Source organism: Gekko japonicus, unplaced genomic scaffold (genome assembly GCF_001447785.1).
Source record: "Gekko japonicus isolate JY-2015 unplaced genomic scaffold, Gekko_japonicus_V1.1 scaffold140, whole genome shotgun sequence".
Classification (NCBI taxonomy): domain Eukaryota; kingdom Metazoa; phylum Chordata; class Lepidosauria; order Squamata; family Gekkonidae; genus Gekko; species Gekko japonicus.
Genome location: NW_015169781.1, coordinates 845705 through 862159, shown reverse-complemented (window position 1 = coordinate 862159; position 16455 = coordinate 845705). Strand labels below are relative to the sequence as shown.

General features: G+C 46.0%; 1 protein-coding gene across 1 annotated transcript; it reads left to right on the top strand.

Annotated features, from left to right (window-relative positions):
- Positions 1-2380: 2380 nt before the first annotated feature.
- On the top strand, positions 2381-10542 carry EDF1 (endothelial differentiation-related factor 1). Its single transcript, XM_015416792.1, has 5 exons — positions 2381-2524; positions 5598-5649; positions 6823-6983; positions 8793-8886; positions 10023-10542. Exons 1-5 carry the CDS (start codon positions 2447-2449, stop codon positions 10082-10084), a joined length of 447 nt encoding a protein of 148 aa, XP_015272278.1. The 5' UTR covers positions 2381-2446; the 3' UTR covers positions 10085-10542.
- The last annotated feature ends 5913 nt before the right edge of the window (positions 10543-16455 follow it).

Here is a 16455-nt window from a genome sequence, read left to right as displayed (position 1 = left end):
GGGGGTTGCAAGCATAGGGGGGATGCTTGCCTTGGTTCCACTGTCTGATGGGGGGGTCTGCCCAGGTGAACTTTCCCTGTGAGTTTGCTGTCTTATTTCTGAGCTGTTCCATAGACTCCTGTAACTGCAGCTGTCTTTTCTGGAAAGAGCATTGGAGAGACTTTTTGGGGGAGTCTGTAACTGGGACGCCAGAAATGTAATCCACCCCCAACTTGAAGAGATTGTAAAAGAGCAGGTGGCAGGGTGAGGTTCCCTGTGCATTTGGTGTGTGTAACTTGCAGGGGGTCCATTCTATATACTTTTGAACCTGTGTCTGACATGTCCCCCCAAAAAACACTTCCCTGACTTGACCTTAGTCCTGTTGGGTTCACAGTGCCACAGTGGCACTAGTTCTGCTGGGCACATTGCACTGGTTCTGCTGGGCTTGCAAAAATGCCTCCAACCTTCAGTTTCTACTGCAGAGATTCTCTGGGACTTCGATTCTGTTCTGCATGGCTTCTGTTGTCCTTGCTTTTTTGCTGTTTTTCCCTCCATAGGAGCACCTTCTTTGGGGGGCTGTAACTTGGACCCCATAAATCCAATCCTCATCAAACTTGGAGGGCAAGTAGAGGAGAGTCATCTGGAGATCTCTTGCATGTTTGGCATCTTTAATTTGCACAGGATCCATTCTATACAATCCTGACCCTCATGAACCTGTGCTTGTCATTTCCCCAGAAAATGCTTTCCTGGGGACACCTTCTTTGGGGGAGCCATAACTCGAACCCCATAAATTCAATCCTCACCAACCTTGGCATGTAGGTAGAGGTGGGTTAGCCGGATATCCCTTGTGAGTTTGGTGTCTCTATCATGCTGAGGGGTGTTCTACCATGTCACAAACCTCACAAATGAAACTGGTTTATTTGTGATGTTTCATGGTTCATGAAGCTGGCATACCATGAACCATACCACATTTTCCCAGTTCATGCCCATCACTACTCAACACCAGTTCTCTAGGTGAAATCCATCTGGTTGTCCTCATGAATTACCCCTGCATTGACCCATGTGGATCTATAAGAACCAGATCATCACTGAGACAGTACCCTAAGACCACAATTGTACCTTTAAAGATTGACTACCTCTTTCAATAGTCTTTCAGTAGTCATGTATGGCTGCGAGAGTTGGACTATAAGGAAGGCCGAGCGCCGAAGAATAGATTCTTTTGAACTATGGTGCTGGAGAAGACTCTTGAGAGTCCCTTGGACTGCAAGAAGATCAAATCAGTCAATCCTAAAAGAAATCAACCCTGACTGTTCCCTGGAAGGCCAGATAATGAAACTGAAGCTCAAATACTTTGGCCACCAAATGAGAAGGGAGCACTCACTGGAGAAGGCCCTGATGCTGGGAAAGATTGAAGGTCAAAGAAGATGGGATGGCAAAGGATGAGATGGTTAGACAGTGTCATAGATGCAAGGAACATGAAGTTGAGCAAACTTTGGCGGGAGCTGGTCCATGGGGTCTCGAAGAGCGACTGAACAACAAGAAGACCTGGGGGAACCAGAATGACCTCTCCCGCGTGATGGTGGAGCGGCAACTCCGCTGGGCCATCACCAGCGCGAGGTGGAATTTGCCCCTAGGACTCCAAGGCCAGCCCCCCGGGGCTCAGAGAGGCGGGGGCGCCTGCCGTTGACGCTGGCATTAGGGCAGCTGCCGCCACCGGTCGGGCAACCATAACTTTTTAAAGAGCCCCTAACAATACCTGGGAGAGCCAGAATAACCTCTCGCGGCGTTGCCTATTTTAGTTTAAAAAGTTAAACTTTTTAACTGAACAACAATTCGAGTCCGGCGGCACCTTTAAGACCATCAAAGTTTTATTCAAGGTATAAGCTTTCATGTACAAGCACACTTTTTCAGATACCGGTTATTTTTACATCGTTCTTTCACATCTCCCTTTTAGGTAGTTTTCTCCGCATCTCGAGATTGCATAACTCAGCATGAAGCGAAGCACGCTCTTGATTACCTTGATGACGCTATTAAAAAACAACTACAAGCTCATCCCCACCACTAGCCAATCAGGTAACGATGCTGTGATTAGCTCACTAGTTAGCCTATCATAACAGGCATCTCTTTTCCGGCCTGCCTGCCCAACGAATAGGCAAGACTTTAGCTGACGCTTCCATGTTCACCAATTAAAAAAGGGGGAGGATTTCATCGGCAGTTCGTTTGCCTATCAAAGGCAAGATCTGAGGGACGTAGGCGGAACACCTGCCTTATGACGCTAAGGCAGGCGGAGAGTGGTGAAGTGGGAGGGATCGGCGTCTCCGTCAACCAATAATGAGGCACTATGGGTAAATAGCGTGCGGCTGGACTAATCGGCGCACTCCCAGTCAGCCTTCTACCCCGCCTTCTCAAGGGAAGAAGGGAATGAGGGGGACGGCCTATTGCGGAGGCTGAACAGGAACGAGAGGCCATGGCAGAAAGTGACTGGGACACGGTGACGGTTCTACGCAAGAAAGGCCCGAGCGCGGCCCAAGCCAAGTCTAAGCAGGTAAGGGAAAAGACAACGTGCGCAAAAGCGAGCCCCTCTTCTCATTTGGTGGGGTACACAAGCCACCTTCAACGGCCCCTCCTAGTCAGGTGACTCAGCATCCTCCCCCCCCTTTCAGAATCTGAAAAAGGCTATTCTTCCGCCTCCCTCATGTTCCTTGCGCCTGTTAAAGTAAACCAACCTGTCAAGATTGCCCCGCCCACCGAAGTTACCACGCCTCTTTCCCCTGCCTCCAAACTATACAAGCCCCTATTAGTACCGTCCTTGTCAGTACCAACCAGTACCCCAAACTGGGCCTGCCACCCTTGTTAGCCTTCCCCACAACCGCCTCACACTTGCCCCCTCAGGGCTTCTTCCTTCCCATTTTTACAGATTTTATTTTATTCTTTATAAGAGAGCAAGGATGAGGTATTGTCAGAGTCGCTTCCTATTTCTATAGGGTGATTCATGTTCAAGTCTCCACTCAGCCACAGAGTTCACTGGGTGATTCAGGGAAAGCCACTTTCCGCCTAATTTCCTTGGGAGGGTTTGTTATGCAGATATAACAGAACGGTGACTACATATGGCAACCTGACTGTAGGTTGCCTAGTGACTTCTCACCCATAGATAGTATAAAAAACAACACATAAGCGTATGCCTTTGGTTCATGTTTCTGGAGTTTGTGTAGACTTGTGGAAAGTTCTAGAAGTGAGCTGAGATTTGCCGAAAAAGAAATTGAATAAGTAAACACAGCACGTGCAGAACGGCACAAAAAAGGAAGGAAAGACAAGCTGGGGGGAAACATTCATTATATTCCCTATCCAAGATTTAGAAATCCAAGCACCCCGTGTCCCATTGTGTATATAAAGACTTTGTAAAAGGGTTAGGATCCTTTGTTTTCTTTCCTTTCTTCTCTTTGCTTTTCCTCTTTGTGCTGATCAAACTCTATCTCTCTTAAGAATCTGCATTCTGGGGAGGGGAAGAAAGGAAGGCAAAGTCCTGCCTAGGAGAGTCAGTTATTGTCATGCTGGTGCTACGGGGAACAAGAAGAGATCCAGGATTGTGCAAGGACATTGGGAGGTGCCTCCCCCTCCAGGTGCATGGCCTCTGATACCAAGTTGGCTCAGTTTTCTCTGAAACTTGCTTGGGTATGCTGGGAGCAGGCTTACCTATTGCTTTGTATTTTCTAAGATTTCAACAGTTTTGTTTACACCTCTGCGAAAGTGCTGTGTAAACTCTGGGGCTTGTAACGTTCTCTGTTTGACCATCTGGAAGATAGAACTTCTGTTTACCACACCAATGTTCAGGGGCAGGTGTATGTGCATCAAATGCTAGGGAAGGGCTGTTGTCTTCAGTTCCCCCATTGGCTCACTGATGGTAGAATGTGAAGGTGGACTTCAGCTCCAGTCTGGCTGTTCTGCTTATTATCCCCCCCAGTCTGGGGGAGGGGATGTCAAGGTACCAAATATTGTGTGATCCTGTTAGAGCTGTCCTGTGATCCTGTGTACTGTTATTGAAGGGGGGCAGGCAGGAACTGTGGCTGTCTGCTAGAGCTCATGGCTTGCCAATAGAGAGACCCAGATTCAGTTCCTGACATCAACAAATCTCAAGCAGTAGGTGTGCTGGGAAAGGGTCTTCTCTGCTTGAGTAGAAAGTTCTAAATAGATCAGTAGTCAGACTTGGTATAAAGCAGCTTTGTATTAAGACAGTCCATAACTAAGCCTGCAGGAGGTCCCAGGATCAATCTCTGGCATCTTCTGAAGGGCATCATACAGCACAATGGGAAAGACCACCTTCTACCTAATAGCCTGAAAAGTTGCTGCCAAGTCAGTGGTTTGTTCATCTAGCTCAGTGCTGCTTTGTAGAAGATAAAACTATCTTACCGAAATCTGTATAGTGAGCCTGGGATCAGAACCCAAATTTAGCACTTTAGCAGTTATTGCACAGTTTTCCAGGACGTAATTTTAACAAGGTATGTTAAACAACTGTTCCTCAGTAGGAATCTGTGAAACGTGATTTCTCTGTTCCACTCTAATCCAAGTTGGCAAGTTCTGTTCTTGTCAATTAGTAGCACAAAGGAAGGCCAGAAATACTTCCCTTTCTCATTTTTGTACACACCATCAGGATGGTTAAAGAGGATTTTAGCCATCAAGACTATGTACAAAGAAGTAATGCATACAGACTGGAAAGGTAATTCCAGTTCCTAGTTTCTAGCTGAGTCCTGCACAATGTGACCTGCCAAGCCATATATGGCAGCCCACAAGGGGCTCAGCAGGCCGACAGTTGTTGCCACCTACCTGGGACTGCTCCCAACAGTACTCAGCTTAGAGGGAAAACTGCCTGGGACTACTCCAACAGGTCCTGCCAAGCACCTGACATGCTGTGTTTGATTTGATGGATCATAAGATCAAAACACTTCAGCAGCCTGGGACGTCTCCAGATTCGATCTGATTATATGTTGTAAGTGAGAGTTAACAGTTACTGCCCTGTAGATAAGCCCACAGAGAAGTTACAAGCTTATATAAATATTTTACTAGCATGTGCACTCACACAAACTTACGGTAGTCACGACTCACTTGTCACTCCAGGTGCGTGTCTGTACAGGAGGAAACCTCAACTTCCTTTCCTGGTCACCTCAAAACTCAGTCACTCATCCCAGGCTCATCCCAAATTGCTATTTACAAGCTTAGCTTCTTAGCAAAATGGATGTAATTTGTTTGTTTTTCTTGTGTACTTAAAGGGATCTAGATTTCCTGTTAACAAAGAACACTTAAGGCATACCAGAACCTTAAGTCTATTTCTGGGGAGGGGGGGGAGATAGGTTAGAGGGCCAGTCTTACCTGCAGTTGATGCTCCACTGATATTGCTGAACCAAAGGTACCTTTTTCCTACCCTCCCTTGCACTGGGATATTTTTGTGGATTTCTGGAACGCTTCCTGTGGAATGCTTTGTATCAGAGGGGATTGTCTGCCTAACAAAGGGGCCCGTGTCTTCCATTTAACACTGATTGTCCCTCCAGCACATCAACAAAGGATTCTTATTCTTCTCTTGACAAGGACATTAACTCCAATTCTTGATTATTATTATTTTTTAGGCTGTACTAGCAGCTCAGAGAAGAGGAGACGATGTGGAGACCTCCAAGAAATGTAAGTATTTTCTGTCAATTTGGGTCAGGCAAAAGGCAAAGTTCCCTTAAGAAATCCTCAGGAGATATCTTCTTCCTTGGGTAACAAATGTCTCTTTGGTTTGGAGCATTCCTCACGACTTGACTTTGAGTAGGATCCTGAGCATCTTATTCGTCTACAAATGCTTGTTGTGTGTGAAGCATTTTTTCCTTCGCAGCCCAGATAAGTATTCAGAAGAGACTGCCAGTGCATCAGTCTCATATCCCTCTGGATTCTGAGGAGTACCCATTTAACATCCCAGCTGAATTCTTCTGGCTTAGATTTTAGCCAATGAGGGTTTATTTAGAAAGGCACTATGTGTAAGAGCTGACGTGATGGATAATTGATTGCTGTCCTGCCCCCAAGCCAAATCTGGTCCTATAGTGACAGCCGGTCCTGCAGTTGGTAGTCCCCCAGGGTAAATGAGTGGACAGCATCTGGAGCCACAGGACTGGTCATCAGGCTCTTTGGGGTGGGGTCAGGACTGGAGATAAGGTTTCTGAATGACCTTCCAAGAATGACCCTTCAAGAAATCTAGTTGTTAAATAGAAAGAATTGTCTTAATGGACCAGATCAAGGGTCCATTTATGTGCTCAAGCAGTGACCAGCCAGATACAGCAAGGACCTTGTAAGAAGAAAGTCTAGACAGTGATGGCCGTTCTTTGTGTTCCCAGCATCAAGTAAGGGTATACTTCCTTGTACAAGGAGGGTCTGTTCATAGGTGTAAGTTCCTGGAGATTAAAATTTAACCTACTTCTAAGCAGCGGCTAGCTGCCTTGAGAATAGCATGGCTGGCAGTGCACTGCACAAAGAAATGCTTTCCATCCTCCTTCCCTTGCCCCAGGAATCTACCAATATCTGAAGCCCCCTGAAGCAAAACAGCCCAGGAACAAAACAAAACCCTGCCTTTTGAGGCTCCAGGCAGCCTTCCAAGTAACTATTTGAGGTTCACTTGGGACAGTGTGCTCAGCTTGCTCTTCCGCATACTGTAGACTTTGATTCTGCTTGTTGGGCCTTCTTCCCCAGTCTCTCCCCCAAGCATTCCAGTGTGTACAGTTAACACGACAACACCTTTTACCTGTATCAACAGGCTGGCCTCTTACCTATATATCAGCAGGCTGTAAATTCTTAACTGGTTTCTCATCCGAACTCCAGGGGCAGCGGGCCAAAACAAACAGCACTCTATTACAAAGAACACAGCCAAGCTGGACCGAGAGACAGAGGAGCTGCATCATGACAGGGTCCCCCTCGAAGTGGGCAAAGTGATCCAGCAGGGCAGGCAGAGCAAGGGGCTCACCCAGAAGGATCTGGCCACGGTAGGTATTCCTCACCTCGTAAAAGTGGAGCAGGTAAAAGATTGCCCATGAAGTGGCACTGCTGGCTGGAAAGAAAAACCCACCCAGAAAAGACTTGCTTTCCTGACAGCCTGTGGAAGACATGGTGCCATTCTGGTTAAGGCCCGCAAACAGACACATCTTTTAATCAAACAGCCGTTGACCCATCTGACATCTCCATTCTGTCCTCTGAGCCACTGCCTCCTCACCCTGAATGTTTCCCATGCTCGTGTGTGTAGCAACTTGAGGAATGGGGCACTGGTAGCCACTCCCAGGACAGCAGGGTGGGCTGACCTGTAGCACCCTAGCTGCAGAACCAGCTTGGCTTCCATTCAAGCCTCTGGACTGGCTTTTGAAACGCATAGCTCATGGAACCCGCCCATTGGTTTAAATCATCCTACAAGGCCTTTCTCAGCATCCTTCTATGAGTGAGGAGCATTATTCCCAGAGAGAATGGCTGTCATAGCAGGGGTGCCCAAGCTTCGGAATGCTCTCCCTTAGGCATGCATGCTGGGCACCGACTGAAGTGCCAAGCAAAATCTGTCCTGCTTTCTTGTGCCTTTAATGCTGTTAGATCACTTTATGCTGCCTTTCTACTGTTTATTAATACTGCTGTTTAGTCCTAATTGTTTGGTTTCACTGTTGGTTTAGTTTTATTTTTTAGACTTAGTGGGGAGGGCACCTTAAGATGCTTATGATAAAAAGTGGCATAGAAGATTTCTAAGTAAAACGCTTGAGCCTTCAAATGTGACTGCTGCTTACTTATATTAACCTGTATTTAGGCTGGTAGCCACCCCAAGCAATTGTCAGCACCTAAATTGTGGAAAACTTAACATTTACTTCTAAGAAGCAGTGCAGGATTCAAGGAAGTATAAATTAGGCAAATAAAACCTCTTTGCATATTTTCTTTTTGATATTTTTTGTGTATGCATGCGTGCTTGGAAGTCATGGTTGACTTCTGGCAACCCCTAGTGGGGCTTGGATGTTCAGAGAGGTGGCTTGCTCTTGCCTACCCCTGTGTCCCAGCTCTGGTATTCCTTGGAGGTCTCCCATCCAAATACTTGCCAGGGTCGGCCCTGCTTAGCATCCGAGATCTGATGAGATTGGGCTTGCCTGGGCTATCCAGGTCAGGATCTCTTTGCATATTTTCCATTTTCTACTGTCTTTACTGTTGTGCATAACTGAGGTTGCTTCTCTTAGGAGAAGGATTAAGGAACCCTGCATGCTGTCCAGTGGGATTCTCATCCCCCTTGATTTTTAGCTTCAGAGTTCTTAGCAGGCACTGCCCCAATCATACATATATTCATCGAAGGCAGTTCAGCACATGTAATTAAAAGGAACTATGTTCCAAACCAATTGAATTGTCTTCAAATTGAGCCCCAAATGGAGCCCTGCACAGCATGCATTATAGTGATGTAACAGAGAATAGATAACTGGCCAGTCTTAAGGACTAGAAACATGGTTGTTGTTTTTACGCCAGTACCACACTGTTTCTTTTTATCTCCTCACGCTCCTATGGAATTGAAAAACACACATTGTATTTACTACTATATAGTCCTGTTCACACCCTGTCCCAGATACTCAGGATTGCCTTGCAACAGCCACTCATAAGAATCAGGCCAGTGGCCCATCCTTCTTGCCTTATACAGTTATCTCCTGGCCTTCCGTGTTACAACCTCTTCCACAGTTTTACAATTTTTTTAACTAGTTCAGTGGGAGTGTTGACTACTCTGCCTTGAAGTTGCATATTTATATGAAACCTGATGGTTTAAATTTGTTGCACCTCTTTAGAAAATCAATGAAAAGCCGCAAGTCATTGCTGACTATGAAGCTGGGAAAGCAATTCCCAACAACCAAGTGCTGGGCAAGATTGAGAGAGCCATCAGTGAGTATTTCTGATACCTGCCACAGTCTTAAGAATTTGACAAGTACAATTGGGCACAAACAGGCTGGTGGCTGAGGGCTCAGTTACATGTTATGCTCTAGATTGTTTCGCTGAGGAGAACTGTGTGGGAAAGAGGAACTTTGACCCTTTTCTCCTCTGCTGTCTTCTCACAAGCCACACTCAAGCTGCTTTTACTTAAGTTTTGCTCAAGAAAACTTACCTGTACCTGTATTTTTCCCCCAACCAGGAAAAGTAGCTCAAAGAGGGTAGCCGTTTTTCAGCAAGACAATAGCAGGGGAAAGAGCTAGTTTCCCTTTCCTCACCACTATTCCCCTCAATAATGTAATCCCAAACAGCTAAACTTCCAACAAAATTGTCATGTGCTGTTGAGCCCTTAGTGTGCCCTCGTGTTTGTGAATCAGGCTGCAAGCAAGGATCATACATGACTTGCTGTAGTGTTGCCCTGCAAGGGGAGCAGAGGAAGAGAAGTAAGCACCAGAATATCCCAGAGGACTCATTTCATCCTTACTTCTGCCACAGGTAATGTGGCCTTTTGCTGTCTGCTCCTCTAAGCAGTCAGAATCTCTTGAGAAGTTGTGCAACTCATTTCCAACCTGTTGCTGCCTAAGCAAAAGGCACAAAAGAATAAGGGACCCTGGCATGAGACATTTTAGCTGGAGTGCTGCAAATCACCTTGGGTCCGTAACTCTGAACAGAAATCTGACCCTTGTTAGCTGTTCGGTTCTGCCGGATGTGCACCTGACTGATGCCATAGTTAACAGCACAGGCGTTTTGTGCCAGTTGGCTGCATTTTTGTGGCTTGTGAATATAAAGAGCCAGAGTAATCCACCACATAGAGCAGGATTTGGATTCAAGCTCGGCTTCTTCCTTCACATGTGCTCAAAATTCTAGTGTTTGCCTGTAGAACTTTCTCCTGCTTTACAAAACTGAGGAATTGAGGCTAAGACATTAAAAGACAGTAAAGCAGTTTGCTCCCATATGAATATGAACAGTTTCTGGAATGTGCCTCGTTGTCCCCTCCTTCAGTAAGAACCACCGTTCTAGAAAGACCCCCCTTTCCCATCTCCACTTGCGGCTGACTCCACAACTCAACAACTTTCTCCTTCTCATTTCAGGCCTTAAGCTTCGTGGGAGGGACATTGGGAAACCCCTCGAAAAAGGCCCAAAAGGGAACTGACAACAAAGCCTCGAAATCAGTTTGCCCCGACTGATCTCGCCTAGCCATTTCTTTCTCCCAGATGGCCAGGATCTTTCTTTGTCTACGGCAGGCTGAACAAGGGCTTTAGTCTTGCTAGAGAGGAAACCTACAGAATTCTCAGCCCTGCTCTAAACAGCAAAAACTTCTCAACCAGTGACACACTTTCCTTCCTTTTTATGAGATTTGAGTATCTAAATCCTAATAAAAGGCTGCGTCAGATTTGGCCAGGGGCATACCAAAAAAAAAAGCATTTGTTGGTATTTAGGAGCAGCTTTGTCTCAAGGAAATCTCTTCTGGAAGAATTTGTTGGTGGGGGCAAGAGTTAGAGAAAAGCGGGTGGGGCATGGGGGGGCTGAGTCACTGTGGTGGCTCTTCTTCGTTTGTCCATTCCTTCCAGCTGTTCTAAAGAAATCTTGAATAAAGCTTGTTACCCTTCACCATTGGAGTGTGGCTGCTTTAGGGTCTGCATGTTGAGGGGGGGGGGATTTTCCTTGGCTGATTTCAATTTCTACTGTACTTTTGCATGGCATGGACTCCATCTCCTCTAGGAAACACAATGCAACAGCCTTCTTCAGTCCCTGCATTAGGTTTTCAAAGGTGTATGGTCCTTAAAGGTATGAGTTCTATTTATCTGTTGTACTTCACAGCTGTTGACAAACATGGCGTCTCTGCACTTGTTTGTCCCCTTTTAATAAGAACACATCTACTAAGGGTCCTTCCAGTCCAGCATCCTGACTTCAATACCTCAATAACCACCATCCTGTTGCATCTTCACACAAACCGGTAGTCAGAGGTACCTCTGTATATGGAAAGCTCCCATTTAGCTGTTATTCTTTACAGACTGCTAGGTGCTGTTCAGACATCTTTAAGATACTCTCCACCTGCAACATCACATTCGAAAGTATAGATTCTCAAAACCTTTTGAAGATGGACACACTTCTTAGCTCACTTTACCTTTTGGTGACCACTGCAGTTCCAAGGTGTAGCTCGGTCCTGGCTCCTACAAGTCTAACAAGTGACACGTGTAGGCTGTATATTGCCTATCTCCTCCGATGCTGATGCTGTCCAGAAGCAAACTAAGTTTCTGGCAGCACTGCAGGCTAGGTCTTGGTTCAGACCTAACCAACAGTGATATTGGCCTGGAGGCAATGGGTGTAAGGTGTAGGCTTTTCAACCACGGCTGGTGGGGAGGAAGCAGGCAGGCTCCTGGGTGAATAGGAAATGCTGTAACTTTGCCCTTCTTTCACCGTTAGGAGGAGTTTGAGCCTTACAACTCACCTATGAGAAATGTGACCTAAGAAGCACTAGTCCAAAGACAAAATCAGGCATTAGGGAGAAAAGGAAAAATCAAAAGGGAAAGCTGTCAAAGAGAACACCCGGAAAAAAGTGGATGTACCTGAAAGTGAAAGAAGAGTCAAATGGGAGCTACTACAAGGGAGAAGGATAGGCAGGTACTGAGTGGCAAATATAATCTTAGGTTCACCTGGAAGAAGGGCTCTGCTATACTGGTACCAAAAGAGGATCATATAAAGAGAGAAAACATGAGCAGTGTGACATTTGAAAGTAGACATCACCCTGCCAACAAAAGTCTGTATGGTTGAAGCAATGGCATTCCCAATAGTAATGTATGGCTGTGAGGGCTGGACCATAAGGAAGGCTGAGTGCCAAAGAATAGATGCGTTTGAATTATGGTGCTGGAGAAGACTCTTGAGAGTCCCCTGGACTGCAAGGAGATCAAATCAGTCAATCCTAAAAGAAATCAACCCGGACTGTTCCCTGGAAGGCCAGATACTGAAGCTGAAGCTCAAATACTTTGGCCACCAAATGAGAAGGGAGCACTCACTGGAGAAGACCCTGATGCTGGGAAAGATTGAAGGTCAAAGAAGAAGGGGACGACAAAAGGATGAGATGGTTAGACAGTGTAATAGATGCAACGAACATGAAATTAAGCAAACTCCAAAGGACGGTGGAAGACAGGAGGGCCTAGTATGATATGGTTCATGGGGTCGTCACAAAGAGTCGGACTCGACTATGCAACTGAACAACCACACGCAGTTTAAAACGTTAAACTGAAAGGCCCCCAGACACTTAAGCCTGTTCTTGCAGAGAAGGCATTCCAACCTTTTGAACATTTTGATGCTGTTTTCTATACCTTTTTCCAGCTCAAAAATACTCCCCTTTGGGGGAAAGGGGAAGCCCCTCAAATAGTATTTGACCAAAGGTCATTGTAGAATTGGGGTCCAAGTAACTGCTAGGTCACAGGGAAAAACTGAAGCCAACAGACCCTTTATTCCCTTCAAACATGAAAAGGAACCCAGCCTTTAGAAACAATTATATTTGGCAACCTTGTTGAAGTTGTGTTAGGCCAAAATGCCCCAGAGGAAGACTCCAAATTTCTCCAAAGCATCAGGACCCCGGAAGGCAGAGTGGAAAGGGAAGGTGAAGGCACATATTTTTGGGGGGGGGCGGTGTCTAGAAGGATGGATGAGTGCATAAAACGGAAATCGGGTACTGTTCATTCTGCTTGTTTGTCAGGAAGAAGGTGTTCTACTCCATTTCTCCATCCTCTGGCAATCTTGGTATGATGATTGTATCCTGCAATCAAAGGTAGCATTATGAAGGGTAGTGGCCACAGGAAAACAGGGAGTACTATATATGCAAAGAATGCAGCCCTAAGAACTGGACCTGCAGTCCCCAGTGAACCCACTTGGGAAAGCATTTGTGCTCACAGCTACCAAATAACACACAGCCTGAATGAGCCTTCCAGCATCTACATGGGGCATTGACAGCTTGTATTCTGCAATGCAATTGTGGTGCTAAATTAGTAATAATACCAATCTGCTTTTGCCCCAACCAACTCAATGCTGGGTTCCAGCAAACAATAAAAGAGCAAGAGATGGGCAGCTATAGCCACTTGTTCTTGCAGACGCAGAGGTATGCTATATTGGTTGTGTGTCTTCTGCAATTTCACCAGTGGGTTCCACAACGGCAGCTTTTCTAAGTTTCTAGTCCCTATTAATACAAATATAGGTTTGGATGGGTATGAAGCAACCGCTGACAACACTTCAAAAACTAAACAAAGATTTTGGGGCTGGGCCGTAAGTGCCCTACATAACATTTCACCCCATGCCAAGCAGCAGAAATTACACAAATTAAGCAAGGGTGCCAGTTTGCATAACAGTGGTTGCAGAATTCTGCTCATGCCATACAGACACATAAACTAGTTTGGCTCTTTATCACAACTGAAGCAGTTTAGTTGTACTGCTGTACTCCAACTGAATAAAGCATAGAAGACAAGTCTTATGCTGCTGGGTAAAGCGTCTCCTGCAAACCTACCAGACCCCAAAACATTTCCTCTACGCACTTTCAAAGAAAAAGCTAACGGGGCAGGTTCCTTACATCTCGAAAGGTGACATTGTCAAAGCTCTGAATGTCGACACTCTCCTCTAGTCTGCCGCCTCTCGGTGTTCTCCACTTCTTCATACAAGACCTGGCACCGATTACTCCAATCATCACCAGGAGGATGGAGCACACCACGCCAGCTGCCAGCCCTGCCACTGAAATCTTGCTGTCACCTGGACATAAAAAGAGAGAACTATAATAGCTGATAATGTCATCTTGCTATCTGCCAGTGTCATAAGACAGAGGCATACGTTATGAGACGTATGGCTAGTCCGGGATGGTAGTGAAGACTCTCACTTTCCTCCTGGTCTGTTTCCTGTACGGGATCACAGCTTGAGCCAGCTGCGTACAAGATGTCGTCTACAGCAATGGTCCCTGAGGTCGGCCATGCTCCGCTTGTGGCTTCCAGCACGATCTGCAGAGAAGAAGGTATATTTGACCCGGATGGAAGACCAGGCTGATCAGCGTCAGGAAATTCCAATATGAACACAACACACAGTTAATTGGGGGAATCCATTGACACAGGATAGCAGTTCAGTATGAGGCTTATTAAAACCACGGCTGAATTGGGGGAGAATCACTCTTGGGGGAGAAATGGGTTCACTTGCTGACATTGTTGGGCAGCAAACTGGGGGGGAAAGCAAAAGGAATGTAAACCTATGACTGGCAGAACTCACAGCTACAGGAGACACTGATAAAAGCGAATGTTAAAAAGCCTCCTTCAAACAAAAATCATTTGGGTTGAACATAAAGCTGCCTCCTATTGACTCAGACTGTCGGTCCACATAGCTCAGTATTGTTTATCTTAATGTGCAATAGCTGTCCAAGGCCTTAGGCAGAGAAAGGTCTTCATAAACACCTCGAGTAGCAGTTTGTAAGCACCTGCTATCCTTTACCAGAAGATGCAGACAACTAAGCCTGGGGTCTTCTGCATGCAGATCCAGCATTGTGCCCCTCCCTACTACATGAAAGATGGATCTATGCATTAAACTCCCAAGACAATACAAGAACATAATGACCTAGGAACTGTATTTGATTCAGGCATCAGTGGCTATTAGCCACAAGGTATAGATAGGGGCTCTGGGGCAAGTGATGCTCTGTCTTCTTGGTGCTTGGGGGGTCAACAGTGGGAGGGCTTCTAATGTCCTGGCCCCACTGGTGGACCTCCTGATGGCACCTGGTATTTCTGGCCACTGTGTGACACAGAGTGTTGGACTGGATGAGCCTTTGGCCTGATCCAACATTGGCGTCTCTTATGTTCTTATGACTCTTGCACACTACACATGCAATTAACATCTGCAACGATAAACTCCCAAGTATAATGAATAATGTACTCTAAGAGAGAAGAGGTAAGATCAGTTCTTCCTTTACACTTCTATAGTTTCAGGTAGGTAGCCATATTAGGCTATAGTAAGCAGAATTAGAACCTTAGAAACCAACAAAATTTTCTTGGTTATATCCTTTCATGAGTCAAAGCTCACTTTGTCAGATATGAGTAAGAAGGAAGACTCATCAAGCCCTATATGCAGGTCAGAAGGTGGGATGGGTGTTGCCAAGAAGGGCCAGCTGGAGTCAGGAATCAGGACTCAGAGAATCAAGACAATGCAAAATGAAATCTGCTTGCTTAGAGCATGGAAGTGGGAAATGCAGAAAATTATCACATCTGTCATGAGGTAAGAATCCTACACACCTATTTGGTCCTGGGGAGGTCCATTGTCCTGAACTTGTTAATGAAATCTAGTTCAGCAATCTCGTTATAATCTCCCTTTGAAGCTTCTCTTCCCTTGGGAGATGTCTTCTTGGTAACACCACTGCCACCTTCTGAGCTGGATATGAAGGGCTAGTTCTTATGATTCTGACAATGTGAGCTTTGACTACACAAAACCTTATACTCTGGAAAATTTGTTGGAAGCTAAGGTGCTACTGCAAGGGAAGGCAGCATGGTATAGCCCAATCTCATCAGATCTTGGAACCTAAACAGAACTGTTATTTGGATGGGGGACCCACCAAGGGAGACTCTGCAGAAGAAAGACCCTTGCTGGAATCTGTATAAATGAGCTGCAACTTAATGGCTTTTACATACGTAAGGTGCTACGTGGCTCGAATTTTGTTCTGTACACTTTGGAAACGTCTTGTTATGCTAAACCTCTTAGAAGTCAAACTGTTTTTATGAGAAGTCACCCACATAGCCCTATTATCATCCTTTCACTACTGCACCCCTCTGCTCCTTGTAGTGGCTGCCAGCAGTACAGTCCCAAAGTATTATTTTTCCTTATGGTTTCTGTGCACACATGATATTATAAGGAAACATGGCAGCCAGGAGAAGATGTCTCAATGGCCACCATAGATGCAGAGGCATAGGACTAGAGGGGACATCCTTGCCGTGTTGGGAATCCAGACAATCTAGCCAATTTCTCCAGCTTTACCTGGAATTCTGTGAGGCTCGTCACAAATAAAGTTTGGTTCATCCAGGACCGGCCTTGATGTCCAGTGGCACTCCACACCGTTCGTTCACCTTGCAGGCTAAAGAGCTTCACCCTGAGCTGTGCTTGGGCTAGCGACACAGAACATGGAAGGGAAGGGTCAGAGGAAGACAGAGGAAGAGGGAATTAGATAGGCATATGGAGCAGAGGTCCATCAGTGGCTATTAGCCACAAGGTATAGATAGGGGCTCTGGGGCAAGTGATGCTCTGTCTTCTTGGTGCTTGGGGGGGGTGCAACAGTGGGAGGGCTTCTAATGTCCTGGCCCCACTGGTGGACCTCCTGATGGCACCTGGTATTTTTGGCCACTGTGTGACAGAGTGTTTGACTAGATGGGCCTTTGGCCTGATCCAGCATTGGCATCTCTTATGTTCTTATGTTCTCAGTTCCCTGAGTCTTGCATTTCACAGGATGCCAGCCCCCCCCCCCCATTCTCATATAAATACCATGCTTTCCAACTCTTCTAT

Excerpts from the sequence above, each read along its gene's own strand:
- EDF1 (XM_015416792.1), top strand. The coding sequence starts at position 2,447 with ATGGCAGAAAGTGACTGGGACACGGTGACGGTTCTACGCAAGAAAGGC. Across the intron at positions 5,650-6,822 it reads TGTGGAGACCTCCAAGAAAT|GGGCAGCGGGCCAAAACAAA; the intron begins GTAAGTATTTTC and ends TCCGAACTCCAG. Across the intron at positions 6,984-8,792 it reads CCCAGAAGGATCTGGCCACG|AAAATCAATGAAAAGCCGCA; the intron begins GTAGGTATTCCT and ends GCACCTCTTTAG.